Source organism: Pseudophryne corroboree, chromosome 2, assembly GCF_028390025.1.
Source record: "Pseudophryne corroboree isolate aPseCor3 chromosome 2, aPseCor3.hap2, whole genome shotgun sequence".
In the NCBI taxonomy this organism is placed as follows: Eukaryota; Metazoa; Chordata; class Amphibia; order Anura; family Myobatrachidae; genus Pseudophryne; species Pseudophryne corroboree.
In genome coordinates, this window is record NC_086445.1 from 738,587,058 (window position 1) to 738,607,292 (window position 20,235).

Here is a 20,235-nt window from a genome sequence, read left to right on the forward strand (position 1 = left end):
CATATCACCAAAGGCTCCCTTTTCGAACCAGTCCTTGAGCGCCCATATCACTGTCATTCCGAAGGATTCCAAAGACCCGACGCTCCCCTCTAGCTATAGGCCAATATCGCTATTAAATGTAGATGTAAAATTATTCGCAAAACTCATGGCTAATCGTCTCAAACCGCTACTGCCAGATATAATCCACCCAGATCAAGTTGGCTTTGTTATGGGCAGGGAGGCCAGAGATAATACTATTAGAGTCGTTGATATAATAGCGCACGCGCAGATGACGAATACGCCTCTCATGCTCCTTTCCACAGACGCAGAAAAGGCCTTTGATCGGGTGGATTGGGATTTTATGGAGGCAGTACTTCGGCGATTAGGTCTGGGGGATGTTTTCTTACAAAAAATTCTCTCATTATATAAGGCCCCTTCTGCTAGGATCAGGGTGAATGGCGTCCTCTCGGAACCCGTATCAATTACTAACGGCACACGCCAGGGTTGCCCGCTGTCACCCTTAATCTTTGTTCTATGCATGGAGGCACTGGCGCGTGCGATCAGATGTAATCCTGACATTGTGGGACTACGGGTAGGTAACACTGACCACCGTTTGGCCCTCTTTGCGGATGACTTATTGGCAGTCATAACGAATCCACTGATCTCTCTACCTAACCTTATGAAGGAATTCGCACGGTTCGGAGATATGTCAAACTTTAAAATTAACTATTCAAAATCTATGGCGATGAATATCACACTTCCGCCTGCCACGACATCCCTCCTGTCGCAATCATTCCAATTTACATGGCAAAAATCCCATATCACGTATCTGGGAATCCAGATCCCATCGACACTTAATACTATAACTGCTATTAATCATACTCCACTACTCCGCAAACTGAGACAGGAGATGAGGCACTGGCTCACGCAGAGGTTTTCATGGCTAGGACGTATAAATATAGTAAAGATGAACATTCTCCCCAGGTTATTATACCTTTTTCAAACCATTCCTTTAAAACTTCCCCCTCAATATTTAGCTGAAGCACACAAGGCGATAAGCCACTTTGTCTGGGGCGGTCGGAAACCTAGGTTCAAACATAACCACCTATCTAGACTGAAATCCCAAGGCGGACAGCAATTGCCCATGATCTCTGCATACTACCACGCCGCAATACTGCATAGAGTTGTAGACTGGTCACGTCCCATCTCACATAGGAAGCAATGGGTCGAACTGGAGTCATCTTCTACCAGCCTTAACCTACAAGTAGTGCCCTGGCTCCCTAGATTTAATCGCTCATCACATCCCACTGTGGGACCTACTTTGGCTTTATGGCGGACGCTTCGCTATAAGATGGGAATCTCGTCAAAACAAACATCCCTTATGCCTATTTTCGACAACCCGCTATTCCCCCCGGGTAGGTCCACTGGGATTGCTTCTAGATGGGAGGGGGCAGGTGTGACCAGAGTGGGTCACCTGCTGGCTCAAGGTAAACTCAAAACGTTCTCTGAAGTACGGAGAGCGGGAGACATTCCTTCTAAGGACTATTGGTTTTACCTTCAGGTACACCATTTTGTTACCTCGAAAAGAGAGACAATAGACTTGTATAAAACTCTCACGCCTTTTGAGTCCATGTGCGACCGGGAGACAGCCCCCACACATGTAGTGTCTGGAATCTATAAGATCCTCCAGCAAGGTTCCTTTCCCACTGTCCCCTCCTTTTGTGACGCATGGGATAGAGACTTCATGCACCGGGGAATCAAGATCCAATGGGACACACACTGCAAGGTCATGGCACAATGCTCCACTAGTTTAGACGTTGTGGAAACGCAATATAAATTACTAACAAGATGGTATAGATGCCCGTCCCTTCTGCATAAATTCTACCCCGCAGTTTCCCCTTTGTGCTGGCGATGTGGTAGGGATGCGGGATCACTGATACATATATGGTGGGATTGTCTGTCGATTGCCCCTTTTTGGAATACGATTATGGACCTATCCACAAAGATTTTGGGTGGCCCTGTCCCGCCGGGACCGGACTTTTGGCTACTATCGCATTCAGATATACCCCTTTCCCGTTACAAGAAATCCCTCCTTAAACACTTAAATAACGCAGCAAGAGCTGTACTCCCGGTGCATTGGAAGTCCACTAACCCACCGACAATATGGGAGTGGTTCCAACGCATTGACTTCTATATGCATATGGAGGATGTTTATTCTGCAGCCTTGGACAAATATTCAGATTACATAGCTACCTGGCTCCCTTGGATTGAATTCAAGACCACTAACACCTATGCTGACTATGCGTCCTGACCATACATTGAGGACGGGGGTCCTTAAGGCCCCCGCTTTGGCTTCTATATTTGCTTCATATGTGACCTACTTACTCCCCTCCCCACTCTGCTTCCCCCCTTTCCCCTTTCTTCCCTTTGTCCTCCTCTTTATCTATTTGTTTCCAAATGTTTACTACCTCACAACTTCTATAAAAGCTATGTTATTAAGCGATATAGATATGAGGTTGTTTTTGACTCCAGATTTTGTACAATATACCAAATGTGGCACAGTTTAAGAAAAGACAGACGAAACTGTTGACTCCTTTTAACTGTAAACATTTATTGTTATATATAACTACAGTTGATAAGACATGAGACTGCTGACCACATTCTATTCTATGATATGTATGCTAACATATTTGGAAAATGTTTTATATTATAAAATGAAAAATAAAGAATTTAAAAAAAAAAAAAGAACTGGCTTCACTGCCTGAGGTTCAGACGTTTGTTAAGGGAGTGCTGCATATTCAGCCCCCTTTTGTGCCACCAGTGGCACCCTGGGATCTTAACGTTGTGTTGGATTTCCTGAAATCCCACTGGTTCGAGCCACTTAAGACCGTGGAACTAAAGTATCTCGCGTGGAAAGTGGTCATGCTGTTGGCCTTAGCATCGGCTAGGCGTGTGTCGGAATTGGCGGCTTTGTCATGTAAAAGCCCATATCTTATCTACCATATGGACAGGGCAGAATTGAGGACTCGTCCCCAATTTCTCCCAAAGGTGGTATCATCGTTTCATTTGAACCAACCTATTGTGGTGCCTGCGGCTACTCGGGACTTGGAGGACTCCAAGTTGCTGGATGTAGTCAGGTCTTTGAAAATATATGTTTCCAGAACGGCTGGAGTCAGGAATACTGACTCGCTGTTTATCCTGCATGCACCAAACAAGCTGGGTGCTCCTGCTTCAAAGCAGACTATTGCTCGCTGGATCTGTAGCACGATTCAGCTGGCTCATTCTGCGGCTGGATTGCCGCATCCAAAATCAGTAAAAGCCCATTCCACAAGGAAGGTGGGCTCTTCTTGGGCGGCTGCCCGAGGGGTCTCGGCTTTACAGCTTTGCCGAGCGGCTACTTGGTCGGGTTCAAACACCTTTGCAAAGTTCTACAAGTTTGATACCCTGGCTGAGGAGGACCTTGTGTTTGCTCATTCGGTGCTGCAGAGTCATCCGCACTCTCACGCCCGTTTGGGAGCTTTGGTATAATCCCCATGGTCCTTACGGAGTTCCCAGCATCGACTAGGACGTCATAGAAAATAAGAATTTACTCACCGGTAATTCTATTTCTCGTAGTCCGTAGTGGATGCTGGGCACCCGTCCCAAGTGCGGACTTTCTGCAATACGTGTATATAGTTATTGCTTAAATAAGGGTTATTGTTATGAGCCATCCGTTGAGTGATGCTCAGTTGTTGTTCATACTGTTAACTGGGTAAGGTTATCACAAGTTGTACGGTGTGATTGGTGTGGCTGGTATGAGTCTTACCCTGGATTCAAAATATCCTTTCCTTGTAATGTCAGCTCTTCCGGGCACAGTTTCCCTAACTGAGGTCTGGAGGAGGGGCATAGAGGGAGGAGCCAGTGCACACCAGATAGTACCTAATCTTATCTTTAGAGTGCCCAGTCTCCTGCGGAGCCCGTCTATTCCCCATGGTCCTTACGGAGTTCCCAGCATCCACTACGGACTACGAGAAATAGAATTACTGGTGAGTAAATTCTTATTTTAATTGTTTAAGTTATCATTCCATTTGATTCTTCACTATGTGGAATGCATCAAAAGTATTTCCTGCATTCAAGCTATTAATTGTCTGTTCGGCTGATTCCGGCGGTTAGTGAGTGACGTCACTTCCGCTCCAGGCGCCGGTCGTGCGTTCCACATGTGGTGGAACGCATAGTATTTACAGTCCGAGGCTCTCTGATATATTTTATTTATATGTTGCGCCGCTCTACTATGGTCCAGCTTTAAATTATTTGGGCATTGTGCAGGGTGCTGATTCTTTAGTATATTATTGAAATGTCTTGTGCTAATGCTGTTTTTGTGGCGCTTTACTTATGATTTTGTATCCACTTCCTGTGTGTGTGTCCATTTGGGCTTGTGGTGTATATAAGGGTGAGAGGGCCAGACCTGTGTTGTGGGCTCCAGGATGACTGTCTGTATTTGTGCTGTTGGTCTTGACAAAGGTCCACAAAGGACTGAAACATTGACACGATTTAAGATGCTATCTTCTAACATGGAATGTCCGTGAGTTTTCAATAAAACTGCATTGGTGAACACTGCAGTGAGTGCCTATACCCATATATATTTATCTACATTAAAATACAGCACTGTCCTAGACCCGGAGGTATACATTAGAATACTCGTACAATGTATCCTGTAATAGGTACACTTTTTTTCTTAACTAACGCTGTCTGTATAAAGAAATGTAGACTACTCAAGTGTTAAGTTACAGCGCTGTATACAGGCGCCTTTACAAGGGAGACCTTGCCCTGCAGTCCCAGAGACTTGCCGCAACTATGCTTATAAGATGGTGCCTGGCGTCTCAGTCTGTTGGGGAGTGAGGGAGCGTGCGAGGCACCTCCAGGGTGGGAAAACCTGGGCCGGGGAGAGGCTACAGGTCCAGCGCCAGTTTCCCTATGCTGGACTTCCACCCTAGGTACTAGCGAGCCTTATTAAATGGGGCGTTAGTACACCCGACCTGTGCTCTATTGCCCTGGTGATCTAGTGGGGTCCACGCCAGTGCCGCGACCCGCCTCCCTAGGTCGCGGCCGAAACGCGATTTAATGGTGGGTCCCGCCTGGGGGACCCTCTTACCGCCTCCCCGTAGCATCCATGCGAACCAGGAGAGCGACTGTGACCGTATGCCTAAAGCCTGAGTGTCTCTGCTGCAAGTACCCGGGAACAGGCTGCTGGAGTATGCAACGCCGCTTGGTATGTGATGGAGCTGCAGCGCTGAAGTGTCACCCTGACATACAGCGCTGACAGTCCAGTTTTGAAGAAATTTTCTGTCCGAAAAAGCTTTTTCATGGCTGCCCAGTGCAGCCCAGCTGTTAATTGACCTGCTGCTGCAGACACCAACTGAAACTGAGCTCAGAGTGCCTGGAGGCGGGGTTATAGAGGAGGCCCTGTGCATCCTGGGACAGCCTAAAGCTTTAGCCTGTTGGCGCCTCTGGATCAAGATCCACTCTACACCCCAATGTTTTCCTGTGGAAACCAATATAACCCGCTGCAGAAATGATACGTATAATCTGGTTCTATGGGCATCATCTCCACTTCTATAAACCTGCACATTAGTAAATATACCCCATAGTGTATTAAGCATCAGAAAAGTAAAAGTGACACTAAAGAACATTACAATTAATACCTAGAATTGATAAGAAGCCCACTGACACTTTTTCAGCTTTCATTGATCTAGCTAAGCGATAAGTAGAATATGGTTGGTGAAGGGCAAAATCTCTACTTCTATAAACCCGCACTTTAGTAAATACAGCACGTATGGTGTAATGTTTAGCATTACTGCCTTAAAGCACTGAGGTCATGGGTTCGATTCCCACCATGGCCCTAACTGTGTGGTGTTTGTATATTTTCCCCGTGCTTGTGTGGGTTTACTCTGGGTACTCCGGTTTCCTCCCACATTCCAAAAATATACTGGTAGGGTAATTGGCTTTCAGCGAAATGAACCCTAACATGAATGTGTGTGCGTGTACATGTGGTGTGGAATATAGATTGTAAGCTCCACTGGGGCAGGGACTGATGTGAATGGCCAAATATTCTCTGTAAATCGATGCAGAATATGTGTGCGCTATATAAATAACTAGTAATAAATAACTGGTAATAAATATGCCCCTAGTTGAAAAGATTAATACTGCAAGAACTACATTAAATTTTGTACATTTAGTTTTTATAGTTAAATTCCTCAATTGATGATAATCTTATTACTTATTACAAAAATAAATGTGTCTAGCCTACTTTTTCCCTCCAAGTCGGTACAGAAGCCAGTACTACTGCTCATTTTCCATTGTTTCAAAACGAGTGCATTGCAGTGCTATGCCAACTAGTTACTGCTCAGTATTGCAAGGAAGCTGATAATCATGTTCTTTCTGATAGCAGTAAATCGGAACGCAAGGTTTCTGAGTGGTGATGATCAATTGGGAAATACAGTATGCACTGAAACGCATGAAATTAAGTGGGCCATTTCTTTTCCAGGCGCTAACGTATCCTGTCACTGTATAATGAAAAGTGATTAATAACGAGAAGAACTAAAATGTGTCATAGGGCAGGATATTTTTCTCATCACACATTGGCAGTCCACTTTCTTGACCTAAATAACAGTTTTGTAGCAAATTACAACTGGATGAAATAGAAAATTGGCATATGTGGCCACATGTTATATAGAAAGTGAAACTCTTTGAAATGGTGAGCAGTGATAAAAGGGCTTCATGTGACCATTGTTTATTGTTACATATTTAGCTACTCCCCGGTTGGCTGATGTTGCCTGTTCTTGTTACAGACACGCCATATTTGCCAGCAACACCTCATCATTGCCAATAACTGATATAGCCAATTCCACTACCAGACAGGACCGGTTTGGAGGACTGCACTTCTTTAACCCAGTTCCTATGATGAAGCTTGTAGAGGTAAGTGAGAATTTGGTCAGTGTTTGTTGCTTGCTTACATGAGATCAAACTGCACGTTTTCTGTCACTGTTGGAGGATGTTGCTAATAGGTATTATGCAGCCAATAGGAGAACCAGCATTATTCGCAATTGCTTCCATATATTTGTTGTATTAAATTTTAAATCAAATTAGGTGGTTGTTTTTTTTTGTTTTGTTTTTTTGTTTTTGTTTTTTGTTGGTTCTTTTTTAATCACTTTTTTTTATTTTTTTTATTGCAAGAAACAGAATATACATACAAGTATAAGAAAACATATCCAGAAAGCACCAAAATGAGATGAACCAAGGGATTGCAGTCCCAAGCATGAGAGAGTACATACATAGGTATATGAAAAATGCATTTGACACATTTATAAAACTCCCGAAAACTGTAAAAGGGAATACAGACCAGTGGGACGTAAAAGATAAAACATGAGACAGTAGAGGAGGGGAGACCAGACCCCAAGACGGGAACACTGAGACTATATCAAATGTGAGAAAGAGGTTACACACCCCACATATAACTAAGCAGTTAATGAAGCCTGCATCATTAGTTTAAACAGGTGTAGTCTGGTATCCCGGCATTGGGGATGCCGGCGGTCACATGACCAATCCCGGCATCCTGACACGCTAACCCTACCCTTCCTCCCCCTAACCTAACCCTCTGCTGGTGGCGGCTAGGGCTAAATCATCCATATCCCCCCCCCCCCCCCCCATCCCCTTGGCCATAACCGAAATACCCACAGCGATACTTACCTTTGTGCTGTCTTGTTTCCCTGCGCCAATCTCCTTAGTGCTGTCGGGATTTGCGCGTCTGTCTCATAGCCGCCGGCATTCCTGTCTGCTAGGATATCAAACACATCCCGCTTAAACACACAGGCCATAATTTAATATACTGACTGAAACAGACAGCATGGTAGAGAGGTCATCGGAAGTACCATACATAGAATATGATCTAAAAATAGCCCCAACCAAACCCAGTATCTCGGAGGAAGAACCTCAAGCAACAGGAGTAGAGATGGTAGCGTTCTTAAACCTGGTCAAACTTATCCACTTTATCAAGTAAAATGAAGTTTAACTATGATGTCCAGTAATAACATTGCAGCTTTGTAAACAATAGCTTTTACCTGAAAATGACTACTAGCAATGAGATTACTCAAGTTGGATTTTTGCTGTAGTAAACCGCCAGCGTCTCTGATGGAAAGTAGCTGTACGTCTTTACAGTCTGTAATTATAGCTTCATTTCTACACCTAATTTGTAGCTTGCCAGTAGTCATGGGCAAAGTGATTCACTGAACTGAGTTGAGACACATGACTCAGTTCAGTGAAGTGTCTCGAGTCAGTGTCTCGGCACATGAGTCATGACTCATTTGTATTTTAATGTATTGCAGAGACTGCACATGAATCAGTGAGTTGCCAGTGCTGGCAGATCAGTGCTGGACTCATGGAGGGAGTTATTCAGCTGCAGTGATTGTGCAGTGTATCTGGGGGAGACAGCTGCTTATGCACTGATTGTTAATAATATATTAACATAGATTCAGTGTTATAGTGATATATTATTAATAACCACTTATTGCATACTAGTTACAGAATATGCACATTACTTCTGGCTGAGGAGAGAAAGCTTAACAGCCATGAAACACATCATTCAGTCTGTAACTAAACCAAATAAAAATTTTATTTTTTATTTTTCATACTTTGCTAATTGGATGATTTTAGGTTGGCTTGGATTTATTATATTTTCTCTGACGTCCTAGTGGATGCTGGGACTCCGTCAGGACCATGGGGAATAGCGGCTCCGCAGGAGACAGGGCACAAAAGTAAAAGCTTTAGGATCAGGTGGTGTGCACTGGCTCCTCCCCCTATGACCCTCCTCCAAGCCTCAGTTAGGTTTTTGTGCCCGTCCGAGCAGGGTGCAATCTAGGTGGCTCTCATAAAGAGCTGCTTAGAGTAAAAGTTTTGATAGGTTTCTTATTTTCAGTGAGTCCTGCTGGCAACAGGCTCACTGGAACGAGGGACCTAGGGGAGAAGAAGTGAACTCACCTGCGTGCAGGATGGATTTGCTTCTTAGGCTACTGGACACTAGCTCCAGAGGGACGATCACAGGTACAGCCTGGATGGGTCACCGGAGCCGCGCCGCCGACCCCCTTGCAGATGCCGAAGTAAGAAGAGGTCCAGAAACCGGCGGCTGAGGGCTTTTCAGTCTTCATGAGGTAGCGCACAGCACTGCAGCTGTGCGCCATTGCTCTCAGCACACTTCACACCAACGGTCACTGAGGGTGCAGGGCGCTGGGGGGGGCGCCCTGGGCAGCAATGTTAATACCTTTTCTGGCTAAAGAATACATCACATATAGTCCCTGAGGCTATATGGATGTATTTCATCCCTGCCAGGTCTCAGAAAAACCGGGAGAAGAGCCCGCCGGAATAGGGGGCGGGGCCTATCTCCTCAGCACACAGCGCCATTTTCCCTCACAGAACTGCTGGTGGGAAGGCTCCCAGGCTCTCCCCTGCACTGCACTACAGAAACAGGGTTAAAACAGAGAGGGGGGGCACTTATTTTGCGATATGATTATATATTAAGATGCTATAAGGGAAAACACTTATATAAAGGTTGTCCCTGTATAATTATAGCGTTTTGGTGTGTGCTGGCAAACTCTCCCTCTGTCTCCCCAAAGGGCTAGTGGGGTCCTGTCCTCTATCAGAGCATTCCCTGTGTGTGTGCTGTGTGTCGGTACATGTGTGTCGACATGTATGAGGTCGATGTTGGTGAGGAGGCGGAGCAATTGCCTGTAATGGTGATGTCACTCTCTAGGGAGTCGACACCGGAATGGATGGCTTATTTAAGGAATTACGTGATAATGTCAACACGCTTCAAGGTCTGTTGACGACATGAGACGGCCGGCAAACAAATTAGTACCTGTCCAGGCGTCTCAAACACCGTCGGGGGCTTTAAAACGCCCATTTGCCTCAGTCGGTCGACATAGACACGGACACTGACTCCAGTGTCGACGGTGAAGAAACAAACGTATTTTCCTTTAGGGCCACACGTTACATGTTAAGGGCAATGAAGGAGGTGTTACATATTTCTGATACTACAAGTACCACAAAAAAGGGTATTATGTGGGTGTGAAAAAACTACATGTAGTTTTCCTGAATCAGATAAATTAAATGAAGTGTGTGATGATGCGTGGGTTTCCCCCGATAGAAAATTATTGGCGGTATACCCTTTCCCGCCAGAAGTTAGGGCGCGTTGGGAAACACCCCTTAGGGTGGATAAGGCGCTCACACGCTTATCAAAACAAGTGGCGTTACCGTCTCCAGATACGGCCGCCCTCAAGGAGCCAGCTGATAGGAGGCTGGAAAATATCCTAAAAAGTATATACACACATACTGGTGTTATACTGCGACCAGCTATCGCCTCAGCCGGGATGTGCAGCGCTGGGGTGGCTTGGTCGGATTCCCTGACTGAAAATATTGATACCCTTGACAGGGACAGTATTTTATTGACTATAGAGCACAGAGAGATATTTGCACTCTGGCATCAAGAGTAAGTGCGATGTCCATATCTGCCAGAAGATGTTTATGGACACGACAGTGGTCAGGTGATGCATATTCCAAACGGCACATGGAAGTATTGCCGTATAAAGGGGAGGAGTTATTTGGGGTCGGTCCATCGGACCTGGTGGCCACGGCAACAGCTGGAAAATCCACCTCTTTTACCCTAAGTCACATCTCAGCAGAAAAAGACACCGTCTTTTCAGCCTCAGTCCTTTCGTCCCCATAAGGGCAGGCGGGCAAAAGGCCAGTCATATCTGCCCAGGGATAGAGGAAAGGGAAGAAGACTGCAGCAGGCAGCCCATTCCCAGGAACAGAAGCCTTCCACCGCTTCTGCCAAGTCCTCAGCATGACGCTGGGGCCGTGCAGGACCCCTGGATTCTACAAGTAGTATCCCAGGGGTAAAGATTGGAAATTCGAGACGTCTCCCCCTCGCAGGTTCCTGAAGTCTGCTTTACCAACGTCTCCCTCCGACAGGGAGGCAGTATTGGAAACAATTCCCAAGCTGTATTCCCAGCAGGTGATAATCAAAGTACTCCTCCTACAACAAGGAAAGGGGTATTATTCCACACTATATTGTGGTACTGAAGCCAGACGGCTCGGTGAGACCTATTCTAAATCTGAAATATTTGAACACTTACATACAAAGGTTCAAATCAAGATGGAGTCACTCAGAGCAGTGATAGCGAACCAGGAAGAAGGGGACTATATGGTGTCCCGGGACATCAGGGATGCTTCCTCCATGTCCCAATTTGCCCTTCTCACTAAGGGTACCTCAGGTTCGTAGTACAGAACTGTCACTATCAGTTTCAGACGATGCCGGTTGGATTGTCCACGGCACCCCGGGTCTTTACCAAGGTAATGGCCGAAATGATGATTCTTCTTCAAAGAAAATGGACGATATCCTGATAAGGGCAAGGTCCAGAGAACAGTTGGAGGTCGGAGTAGCACTATCTCAAGTAGTTCTACGACAGCATGGGTGGATTCTAAATATTCCAAAACCGCAGCTGTTTCCGACGACAATTTGCTGTTCCTAGGGATGATTCTGGACACAGTCCAGAAAAGGGTGTTTCTCCCGGAGAAGAAAGCAAGGGAGTTATCCGAGATAGTCAGGAACCTCCTAAAACCAGGAAAAGTGTCAGTGCATCATTGCACAAGGGTCCTGGGAAAAATGGTGGCTTCTTACGAAGCGATTCCATTCGGCAGATTTCACGCAAGACTTTTCAGTGGGATCTGCTGGAAAAATGGTCCGGATCGCATCTTCAGATGCATCAGCGGATAACCCTGTCTCCAAGGACAAGGGTGTTTCTTCTGCGGTGGCTGCAGAGTGCTCATCTACTAAAGGGCCGCAGATTCGGCATTCAGGACTGGGTCCTGGTGACCACGGATGCCAGCCAGAGAGACTGGGGAGCAGTCACACAGAAAAAAAAAAAAAAAAAAATTTCCAGGGAGTGTGATCAAGTCTGGAGACTTCTCTCCACATAAAACAATGCTCTAAGCTTAGCAAGACCTCTGCTTAAAGGTCAGCCGGTATTGATCCAGTGGGACAACACCACGGCAGTCGCCCACGTAAACAGACAGGGCGGCACAAGAAGCAAGAGGGAAATGGCAGAAACTGCAAAGATTCTTCGCTGGGCGGAAAATCATGGGATAGCACTGTCAGCAGTGTTCATTCCGGGAGTGGACAACTGGGAAGCAGATTTCCTCAGCAGGCACGACCTCCACCCGGGAGAGTGGGGACTTCATCGGGAAGTCTTCCACATGATTGTAAACCGTTGGGAAAGACCAAAGGTGGACATGATGGCGTCCCGCCTGAACACAAGAGACCCTCAGGCAATAGCTGTGGACGTTCTGGTAACACAGTGGGTGTACCAGTCGGTGTATGTGTTCCCTCCTCTGCTTATCATACCCAAGGTACTGAGAATTATAAGACGTAGAGGAGTAAGAACTATACTCGTGGCTCCGGATTGGCCAAGAAGGACTTGGTACCCGGAACTTCAAGAAATGCTCACAGAGGACTCATGGCCTCTGCCGCTAAGAAGGGACTTGCTTCAGCAAGTACCATGTCTGTTCCAAGACTTACCGCGGCTGCGTTTGAGGGCATGGCGGTGGAACGCCGGATCCTAAGGGAAAAAGGCATTCCGGAAGAGGTCATTCCTACCCTGGTTAAAGCCAGGAAGGAGGTGACCGCACAACATTATCACCACATGTGGCGAAAATATGTTGCGTGGTGTGAGGCCTGGAAGGCCCCACGAAGAAATTTCAACTCGGTCGATTCCTGCATTTCCTGCAAACAGGAGTGTCTATGGGCCTCAAATTGGGGTCCATTAAGGTTCAAATTTCGGCCCTGTCAATTTTCTTCCAAAAAGAATTGGCTTCACTTCCTGAAGTCCAGAAGTTTGTCAAGGGAGTACTGCATATACAACCCCCTTTTGTGCCTCCAGTGGCACTGTGGGATCTCAACGTAGTTCTGGGATTCCTCAAATCACATTTTAAACCGCTCAAATCTGTGGATTTGAAATATCTCACATGAAAAGTGACCATGCGGTTGGCCCTGGCCTCGGCCAGGCGAGTGTCAGAATTGGTGGCTTTGTCTCACAAAAGCCCATATCTGATTGTCCATTCGGACAGGGCAGAGCTGCGGACTCGTCCCCAGTTTCTCCCTAAGGTGGTGTCAGCGTTTCACCTGAACCAGTTTATTGTGGTACCTGCGGCTATTAGGGACTTGGAGGACTCCAAGTTGCTAGATGTTGTCAGGGCCCTGAAAATCTAGGTTTCCGGGACGGCTGGAGTCAGGAAAACTGATTTGCTGTTATCCTGTATGCACCCAACAAACTGGGTGCTCTTGCTTCTAAGCAGACGATTGCTAGTTGGATGTGTAGTACAATTCAGCTTGCACATTCTGTGGCAGGCCTGCCACAGCCAAAATATGTTAATGCCCATTTCACAAGGAAGGTGGGCTCATCTTGGGCGGCTGCCCGAGGGGTCTCGGCTTTACAACTTTGCCGAGCTGCTACTTGGTCAGGAGCAAACACGTTTGCAAAATTCTACAAATTTGATACCCTGGCTGAGGAGGACCTGGAGTTCTCTCATTCGGTGCTGCAGAGTCATCCGCACTCTCCCGCCCGTTTGGGAGCTTTGGTATAATCCCCATGGTCCTGACGGAGTCCCAGCATCCACTAGGACGTCAGAGAAAATAAGAATTTACTTACCGATAATTCTATTTCTCGTAGTCCGTAGTGGATGCTGGGCGCCCATCCCAAGTGCGGATTGTCTGCAATACTTGTACATAGTTATTGTTACAAAAATCGGGTTATTATTGTTGTGAGCCATCTTTTCAGAGGCTCCGCTGTTATCATGCTGTTAACTGGGTTCAGATCACAGGTTGTACGGTGTGATTGGTGTGGCTGGTATGAGTCTTACCCGGGATTCAAAATCCTTCCTTATTGTGTACGCTCGTCCGGGCACAGTATCCTAACTGAGGCTTGGAGGAGGGTCATAGGGGGAGGAGCCAGTGCACACCACCTGATCCTAAAGCTTTTACTTTTGTGCCCTGTCTCCTGCGGAGCCGCTATTCCCCATGGTCCTGACGGAGTCCCAGCATCCACTACGGACTACGAGAAATAGAATTATTGGTAAGTAAATTCTTATTATCCATTATCTAGCCTCCAGGGAGTTTGCCACCCACAATCACATTGAGCAGGAACAGTGAGTTGAGAACACTGAGCTGAGAACACTGTACCACAGGGGCTCCACCTCCTGCAGGCTTATGCTGCATGAATCAGATCCATCCACTGAGTCACTGAGTGTACAACTGTCTCGACTCACTGGCAGACTCAGGATGAATCATGATTCATGAAATGGATCAGGCACAGCACTCACTGACTGGTGAGTCGTGACTGCTCCCTCCCCCCTCCCACTGGGTGTCACCTGGTATAGCCTCTGGCCAATCACAGATAAAGACACTCAGCAGAAGACACTGACTGAAGGACACACAGTTTCCTCCCTCTGGCTGAGAGAGGCTACTGCTGCAGCTGTCTCAACTCATTAAACAGTGAGTGACTCGAATCATTCACACTTCCTGATGATTCGAGTCACTGTGTTGAGACAGTGAGTAGGTAGCCATCTCTACTTGCCAGGCTATACTTTTAAAACTACAATTCAACAATGTAGCTCTCAGTCATAGAAGTACCAGTCTTTTTAAACCTTATGAATCTTTTTATTTATAATCTTGTAGTCTTGTTAAATTTTAAGGTGTTTGAGATCTATGTGTTTATATATGTAATGATCCTAATATATAGAGAGACTGTATATGTGTATGTATTGAATGAATTGGGGGGGGGGGGGGGGGGGGGGGAACGACAGCACTGGGTTTACCAATAGCAATTGTGAATGTGGTAGTGTCAGTGCGTGCCGTTGTGTTATGCTGGCTACACACTAGACCATATATTGTCCATTCGAGCGAAGGGATGATATGTCGCTAGCGGGTTGGCGGGTGTATTCAAACGATAGGTCTGTAAACGATGTCGCTCAGACATATCACATCTGCTGTGCAGCACAGCCTATGGCCACCCATATACATTCGCTGTGGGAGCTGACATCACAGCTGGGCAGGCAAATTCACATGGCAGGATGTGATGTGAGACAGACACATCGAGTGGCTGATTGGTAAGTGTATATGCTTACCTGGATCAACCGCTCTGTCTGCGTTGGTGGCAAATTCTGTAGTCTGGCACGCAGCTCCTGTGAGACTTAACGGGATATTTTTTCTTCATTTAATCTGATATTTCTGGTAATAGGGACGTTAACAGATGTAACTCATCAGAGCAAAACTGTTGGGTCTTAAAGAGACACCTAGGAGTGCATCCAGTTTCCACAAGTGTGTCATGAGTGAGATCCTTCCAAATTTCCGCTAAAATTGCCGGGCATAGTATAGTGCAGGCCTGGCCAACCTGTGGTACTCCAGCTGTTGTGAAACTGTACATCCCAGCATGTCCTGCCACAGTTTTGGCATTCCCTAATAGCAAACTGTGGCAGGGTCTACTAGGACTTGTAGTTTCACGACAGCTTGAGAAGCACAGGTTTGCCAGGCATAGTATAGTGTGTCGGGTTTAAACTCCCAATCTGATTGCATGTGATCTGGCAGAATGGGAAATGTAGATTGCTAATGTCTACTCCCAACTTTGCCATTGACGGATGAAGCCTTAGCCAACTATGAGCGAGGAAAATTCTTTTCCCCAGGTTCAGTTCAGAGATAAAAGGAAGGGGGATGTTTACCAGAGTGGTGCACCTATATATTAAAGCTACAGTATTTCTATTTATTTATTTATTTTATTTTTTTATTTTCTTGCAGATTATTAAGACACCGATGACAAGCCAGACAACTTTTGACTCTCTCACGGATTTCAGTAAAGCACTTGGAAAAATTCCTGTGTCATGTAAGGTAAATAGGAAAGCGATTTTTGTTTGCAAATGAATAAATTGTACGGAGACTAGATAGGGGCTTCATGTTTGTGTATTCTCTCCCTCGTTGTACAGTACTGCCAGACAATAAGGCCTTAACTCCATTCCTTAGAGTCCGATCCTAGTCCTTCTTTCCCAGTCCCTGTGTAGTGTGGAGTGCTTCCACTGTAAAGTGCATGTAAGAAATAAGTCCTTATACTTCCCATAGATGTGTGAATTAATATTCTGTCTTCATCAGGACACTCCTGGGTTCATTGTTAACCGTCTACTGGTGCCCTACTTAATGGAATCAGTCCGGCTGTATGAGCGAGGTACGTTGCTGTATTACTGCATGGAAGTCGGCCCAATATGTGTCTACATCCGTGTGCTGCTGGGTAGATTTTCTATTACAAATGTAAAAATATTTCTCTAAACTGGTGTCTGATAGCTATGTACACAGGGGTGTAGCCATATAGTAACCAATAAGATATCGGATTTATTTTTCTAAGCTGTAAATGTTTAGGATCTCCAGATGATAACTGCACCAATATCTTACATTTGCCTAGAGGCTATCGCTCCAGCAGGTTTTCTGCCATGACAGCTGTAATAAAATAGTCACTCATAGAAGTCTGTCTGTTCTGTGTTTGGCACATAGTGATTGAATAACATGTTGAGAACTGCTTAGAGGTAATTATGCGGATTGGCATCTTTTCTCTTCCCTGTAGGAAAATGCCCTGAAGTGAACTTTTTCCCAAGCTACTCTTTCTGCTGAATCTATAACATGCACATGACTGTCCGTAGGCTTGTACACACAGGCGTAGGAAAAGGCATAGACCTTGCTTTGTACAGGGCGCTTGCAGCATGCCTTCTAATGTGTGGAGACGTTGCTCATAGCAACATGTTGGCTTCTAACCTGTATTTCTCTTACGTCCTAGAGAATGCTGGGGACTCCGTAAGGACCATGGGGTATAGACGGGCTCCACAGGAGACAGGGCACCTAAAAAGAACTTTGACTATTGGTGTGCACTGGCTCCTCCCTCTATGCCCCTGCTCCAGACCTCAGTTAGATTCTGTGCCCAGAGGAGAAAGGGTACAGTGCAGAGAGCTCTCCAGAGTTTTCTGTTTTAAAAGAATTTTGTTAGGTTTTTTTATTTTCAGGGAGTCCTGTTGGCAACAGGCTCCCTGCATCGTGGGACTGAGGAGAGAGAAGCAGAGCTGGCTTTACGGTTGGGCTCTGTTTCTAGGCTACTGGACACCATTAGCTCCAGAGGGTGTCGGAACACAGGTCTCACCTGGGGTTCGTCCTGGAGCCGCGCCGCCGTCCTCCTCACAGATGTCGAAGATAGAAGCCGGGTGAGTATGAGAAGGCAGAAGACATCAGGCGGCTGAAGACATCAGATCTCCCACTATACACACACAGAGCAGCACTGAAGGGTGGGGGGCGCCCTGGGCAGCAATATTCCTCACTTCTGGGCATGTTAAAATGGATTATGCTGCGGAGGCAGTAAATCCAAGAATCCCCCGCCATTTTAATAAAAAAAGCACTGGGTGCGAAGCCCGCCGTCGGGTGGGCGGGGCTTGATCCTCAACACTAACCAGCGCCATTTTCTCCACAGAAGCTGCATGCTGAACGCTGGCTCCCTGGTCTCTCCCCTGCTGAACTTCACAGGCTGTAAAAAAGAGGAGGGGGGCACATTGGTGACGGAGTGAGTGGGAATTGGAATATTATTATATAAAAAAGCGCTATCTGGTCATATTTTTCCAGTGTTTTTAAGCGCTGGGTGTGTGCTGGCATACTCTCTCTCTGTCTCTCCTAAGGGCCTGGTTGGGGTTTTGTCCCCTTGTAGGTTAATCCCTGTGTGTGTGGGGTGTCGGTACGTGGTGTCGACATGTCTGAAGCGGAAGGCTTCTCCAAGGAGGAGGTGGAGCAAATGAGTGGTGTGTCCCCGTCGGTTGTGCGGACTCCGGAATGGATGGACATGTGGCATATGTTGAATGCAAGTGTGGCATCTTTACATAAAAGGCTTGATAGGGCTGAATTAGGGGGGACATCAGGGGGTCAATCCTCGGATTGGACCGACTCACAGGGCCCGTCGGGGTCTCAAAAGCGTCCCTTAACACAAGACACTACTACCGACACGGATTCTGATTCCAGTGTCGACTATGACGAAGTAAAATTGCACCCTAGGGTGACTAAAACATTCAGTGTATGATTGTGGCAATAAGGGATGTGTTGCATATTGAGGATGAACCCTCGGTCCCCGACACAAGGGTACACATGTTTAAGGAAAAGAAACAGATTATTAATTTTCCCACACCTCATGAATTAAATGATTTATTTGGAAAAGTTTGGGAGACTCCGGAAAAGAGACCGCAGATCCCCAAAAGAATTTATATGGCATACCCCTTCCCTAAGAAGGACAGGGAGATTTGGGAATCACCCCCCACTGTGGACAAGGCCCTGACGCGCTAGTCCAAGAAAGTGGCGCTACCGTCTCCTGACACAGCGGCCCTTAAGGACCCTGCAGATCGCAGGCAAGAAACTACCTTAAAATGTATTTCTTTTTCATCCACTAGGGGTCACTGGAGTACTCTTGGGGTCACTGGAGTACTCTTGGGATATGGACGGCTTCCACAGGAAGTAGGCACTGAATAAATTAATTTTGGAACTATACCTCCCCTCCATATCCCTGAGTACCTCAGTGTTTTTTCTGTGCTCGACGCAGTTAGTAGGCTTGTGGCTTTGCTGCCACAGAGGTCCACATTTCATTGGATTTTTTCTAAGTTTTTCTTTTTTCAACGATTTACCACATCCCATCCTCCTTTCCAATAGGCGTGGGTCAGGGATAGTGAAGGCTGCTTTAGCAGCTGTGGTTGTCGGACCTCTCTAAAAAGAGCTCCCTCACTACCATGTGCAGGACTAAAACCTGCAGTAAAGGCTGGACGGAACTTACAGAGAAGGCCCGTCATAGCCCTCACCACAGGGTCCAGGTATGTTGAATGGGGCGGTCAGCTCACGCTGCCGCCCCACTGTGTGGGATACTATGTGTGTGTGTGTGGCCCAGGCCCTCGATGCCGCTTTGGGCTCCCTCTCCACCATAGCCCGGCTCCGTGTATAGAGAACGGTATACGGAGCATGGGGGGGCACACAAATGAGAGTCAAAAGGCAGGTTTCTTATAGTGAGTAACTTTGCTGCCACAGTGATGTTCCCTGCACACAGAAATGTCAGGGTCACTGGATAAAATCTCATGATTCAACTCTTATTGATAAGGGAATACAGCAGCGCTGCATATGTATTACAATAGGCTATGAAGTCTTTGTTAAAACAAGATTAACCATGTTTCCTGTTGTATTTCCAGAATTTCCTGTGTACATCTCTCCTCCATTGAAGGCGCAGGGGTGTTAAGGGGAATTTGAGTATGGCTGGCGTGCACTGCACTTGGCCAGATATATATTTATAGAGACAACTTAGTGCTATAATTACTGAGTCGTGCAAGTTGTCTGTCTTTGTTTTTGTATTGTCTGTCTGCATGAGTAAGACACCAGCAATTACTAATAAGCAGTTTCCTTGCCATGTCTAAAACATGGATATACATAATTATTTATATCATAACTGTTTATAATGATATTATCCTAAAGACTGCAAATCTGAATCATGGTTGTGGCAGCCAAATACTGGCTTTGTTCATTGTTGTAAAGTAAGATATGTTATAACATTTGGTCAGCACATGGTGCTTATAAAACAGTATCTGTGGAGCAGTATGAGTTCAGGTCTCACCTGCAGCAGCTTTGGCTTAATTCACTTGGCCACACCACACTGGATACGCCCAATCTCATCTGATTTTGGAAGCTAAGCAGTGTTGGGCCTGATTAGCCACCTGGGAGTACAAGGTGCTGTAGGTATTTTTAATCTACAGCCACACCACACTGGATACGCCCAAACTCATCTGAGCTTGGAAGCTAAGCAGGGTTGGGCCTGATTAGCCACCTGGGAGTACAAGGTGCTGTAGGTATTTTTTAATCTACAGCCACACCACACTGGACAAACTCATCTGAGCTTGGAAGCTAAGCAAGGGTTGCATACTGTTTTGCCATCTGGGGGAATCGGGTGATCCAACTACCAGTGATACATGCTAGTATCATGTATCACCAGTGATCACCTACATACATGTATCACATGTATCACCAGTGATCACCTACATACATGTATCACCAGTGTACTACCAGTGATACATGCTAGTTTAAACTGTTAAAAATAGCTCAGTTTGGGCTTACACTATCAATATAAA

The 20,235-nt window shown here is 46.2% G+C and overlaps 2 protein-coding genes across 2 annotated transcripts in view; both read left to right on the top strand.

The window, feature by feature from the left end:
• Positions 1-16,393, top strand: part of LOC135050435 (hydroxyacyl-coenzyme A dehydrogenase, mitochondrial-like) — a 17,571-nt gene extending 1,178 nt beyond the window's left edge. Inside the window, exons 2-4 of the mRNA XM_063956926.1 lie at positions 6,767-6,933; positions 15,857-15,946; positions 16,205-16,393. Coding sequence (XP_063812996.1) covers positions 6,767-6,933; positions 15,857-15,946; positions 16,205-16,378 — 431 coding nt within the window. The 3' untranslated portion in view covers positions 16,379-16,393. The remainder of the gene's footprint in view (positions 1-6,766; positions 6,934-15,856; positions 15,947-16,204) is intronic.
• LRIG2 (leucine rich repeats and immunoglobulin like domains 2) overlaps positions 1-20,235 on the top strand; it is a 276,133-nt gene that overhangs the window by 36,520 nt on the left and 219,378 nt on the right. The window lies entirely within an intron of this gene.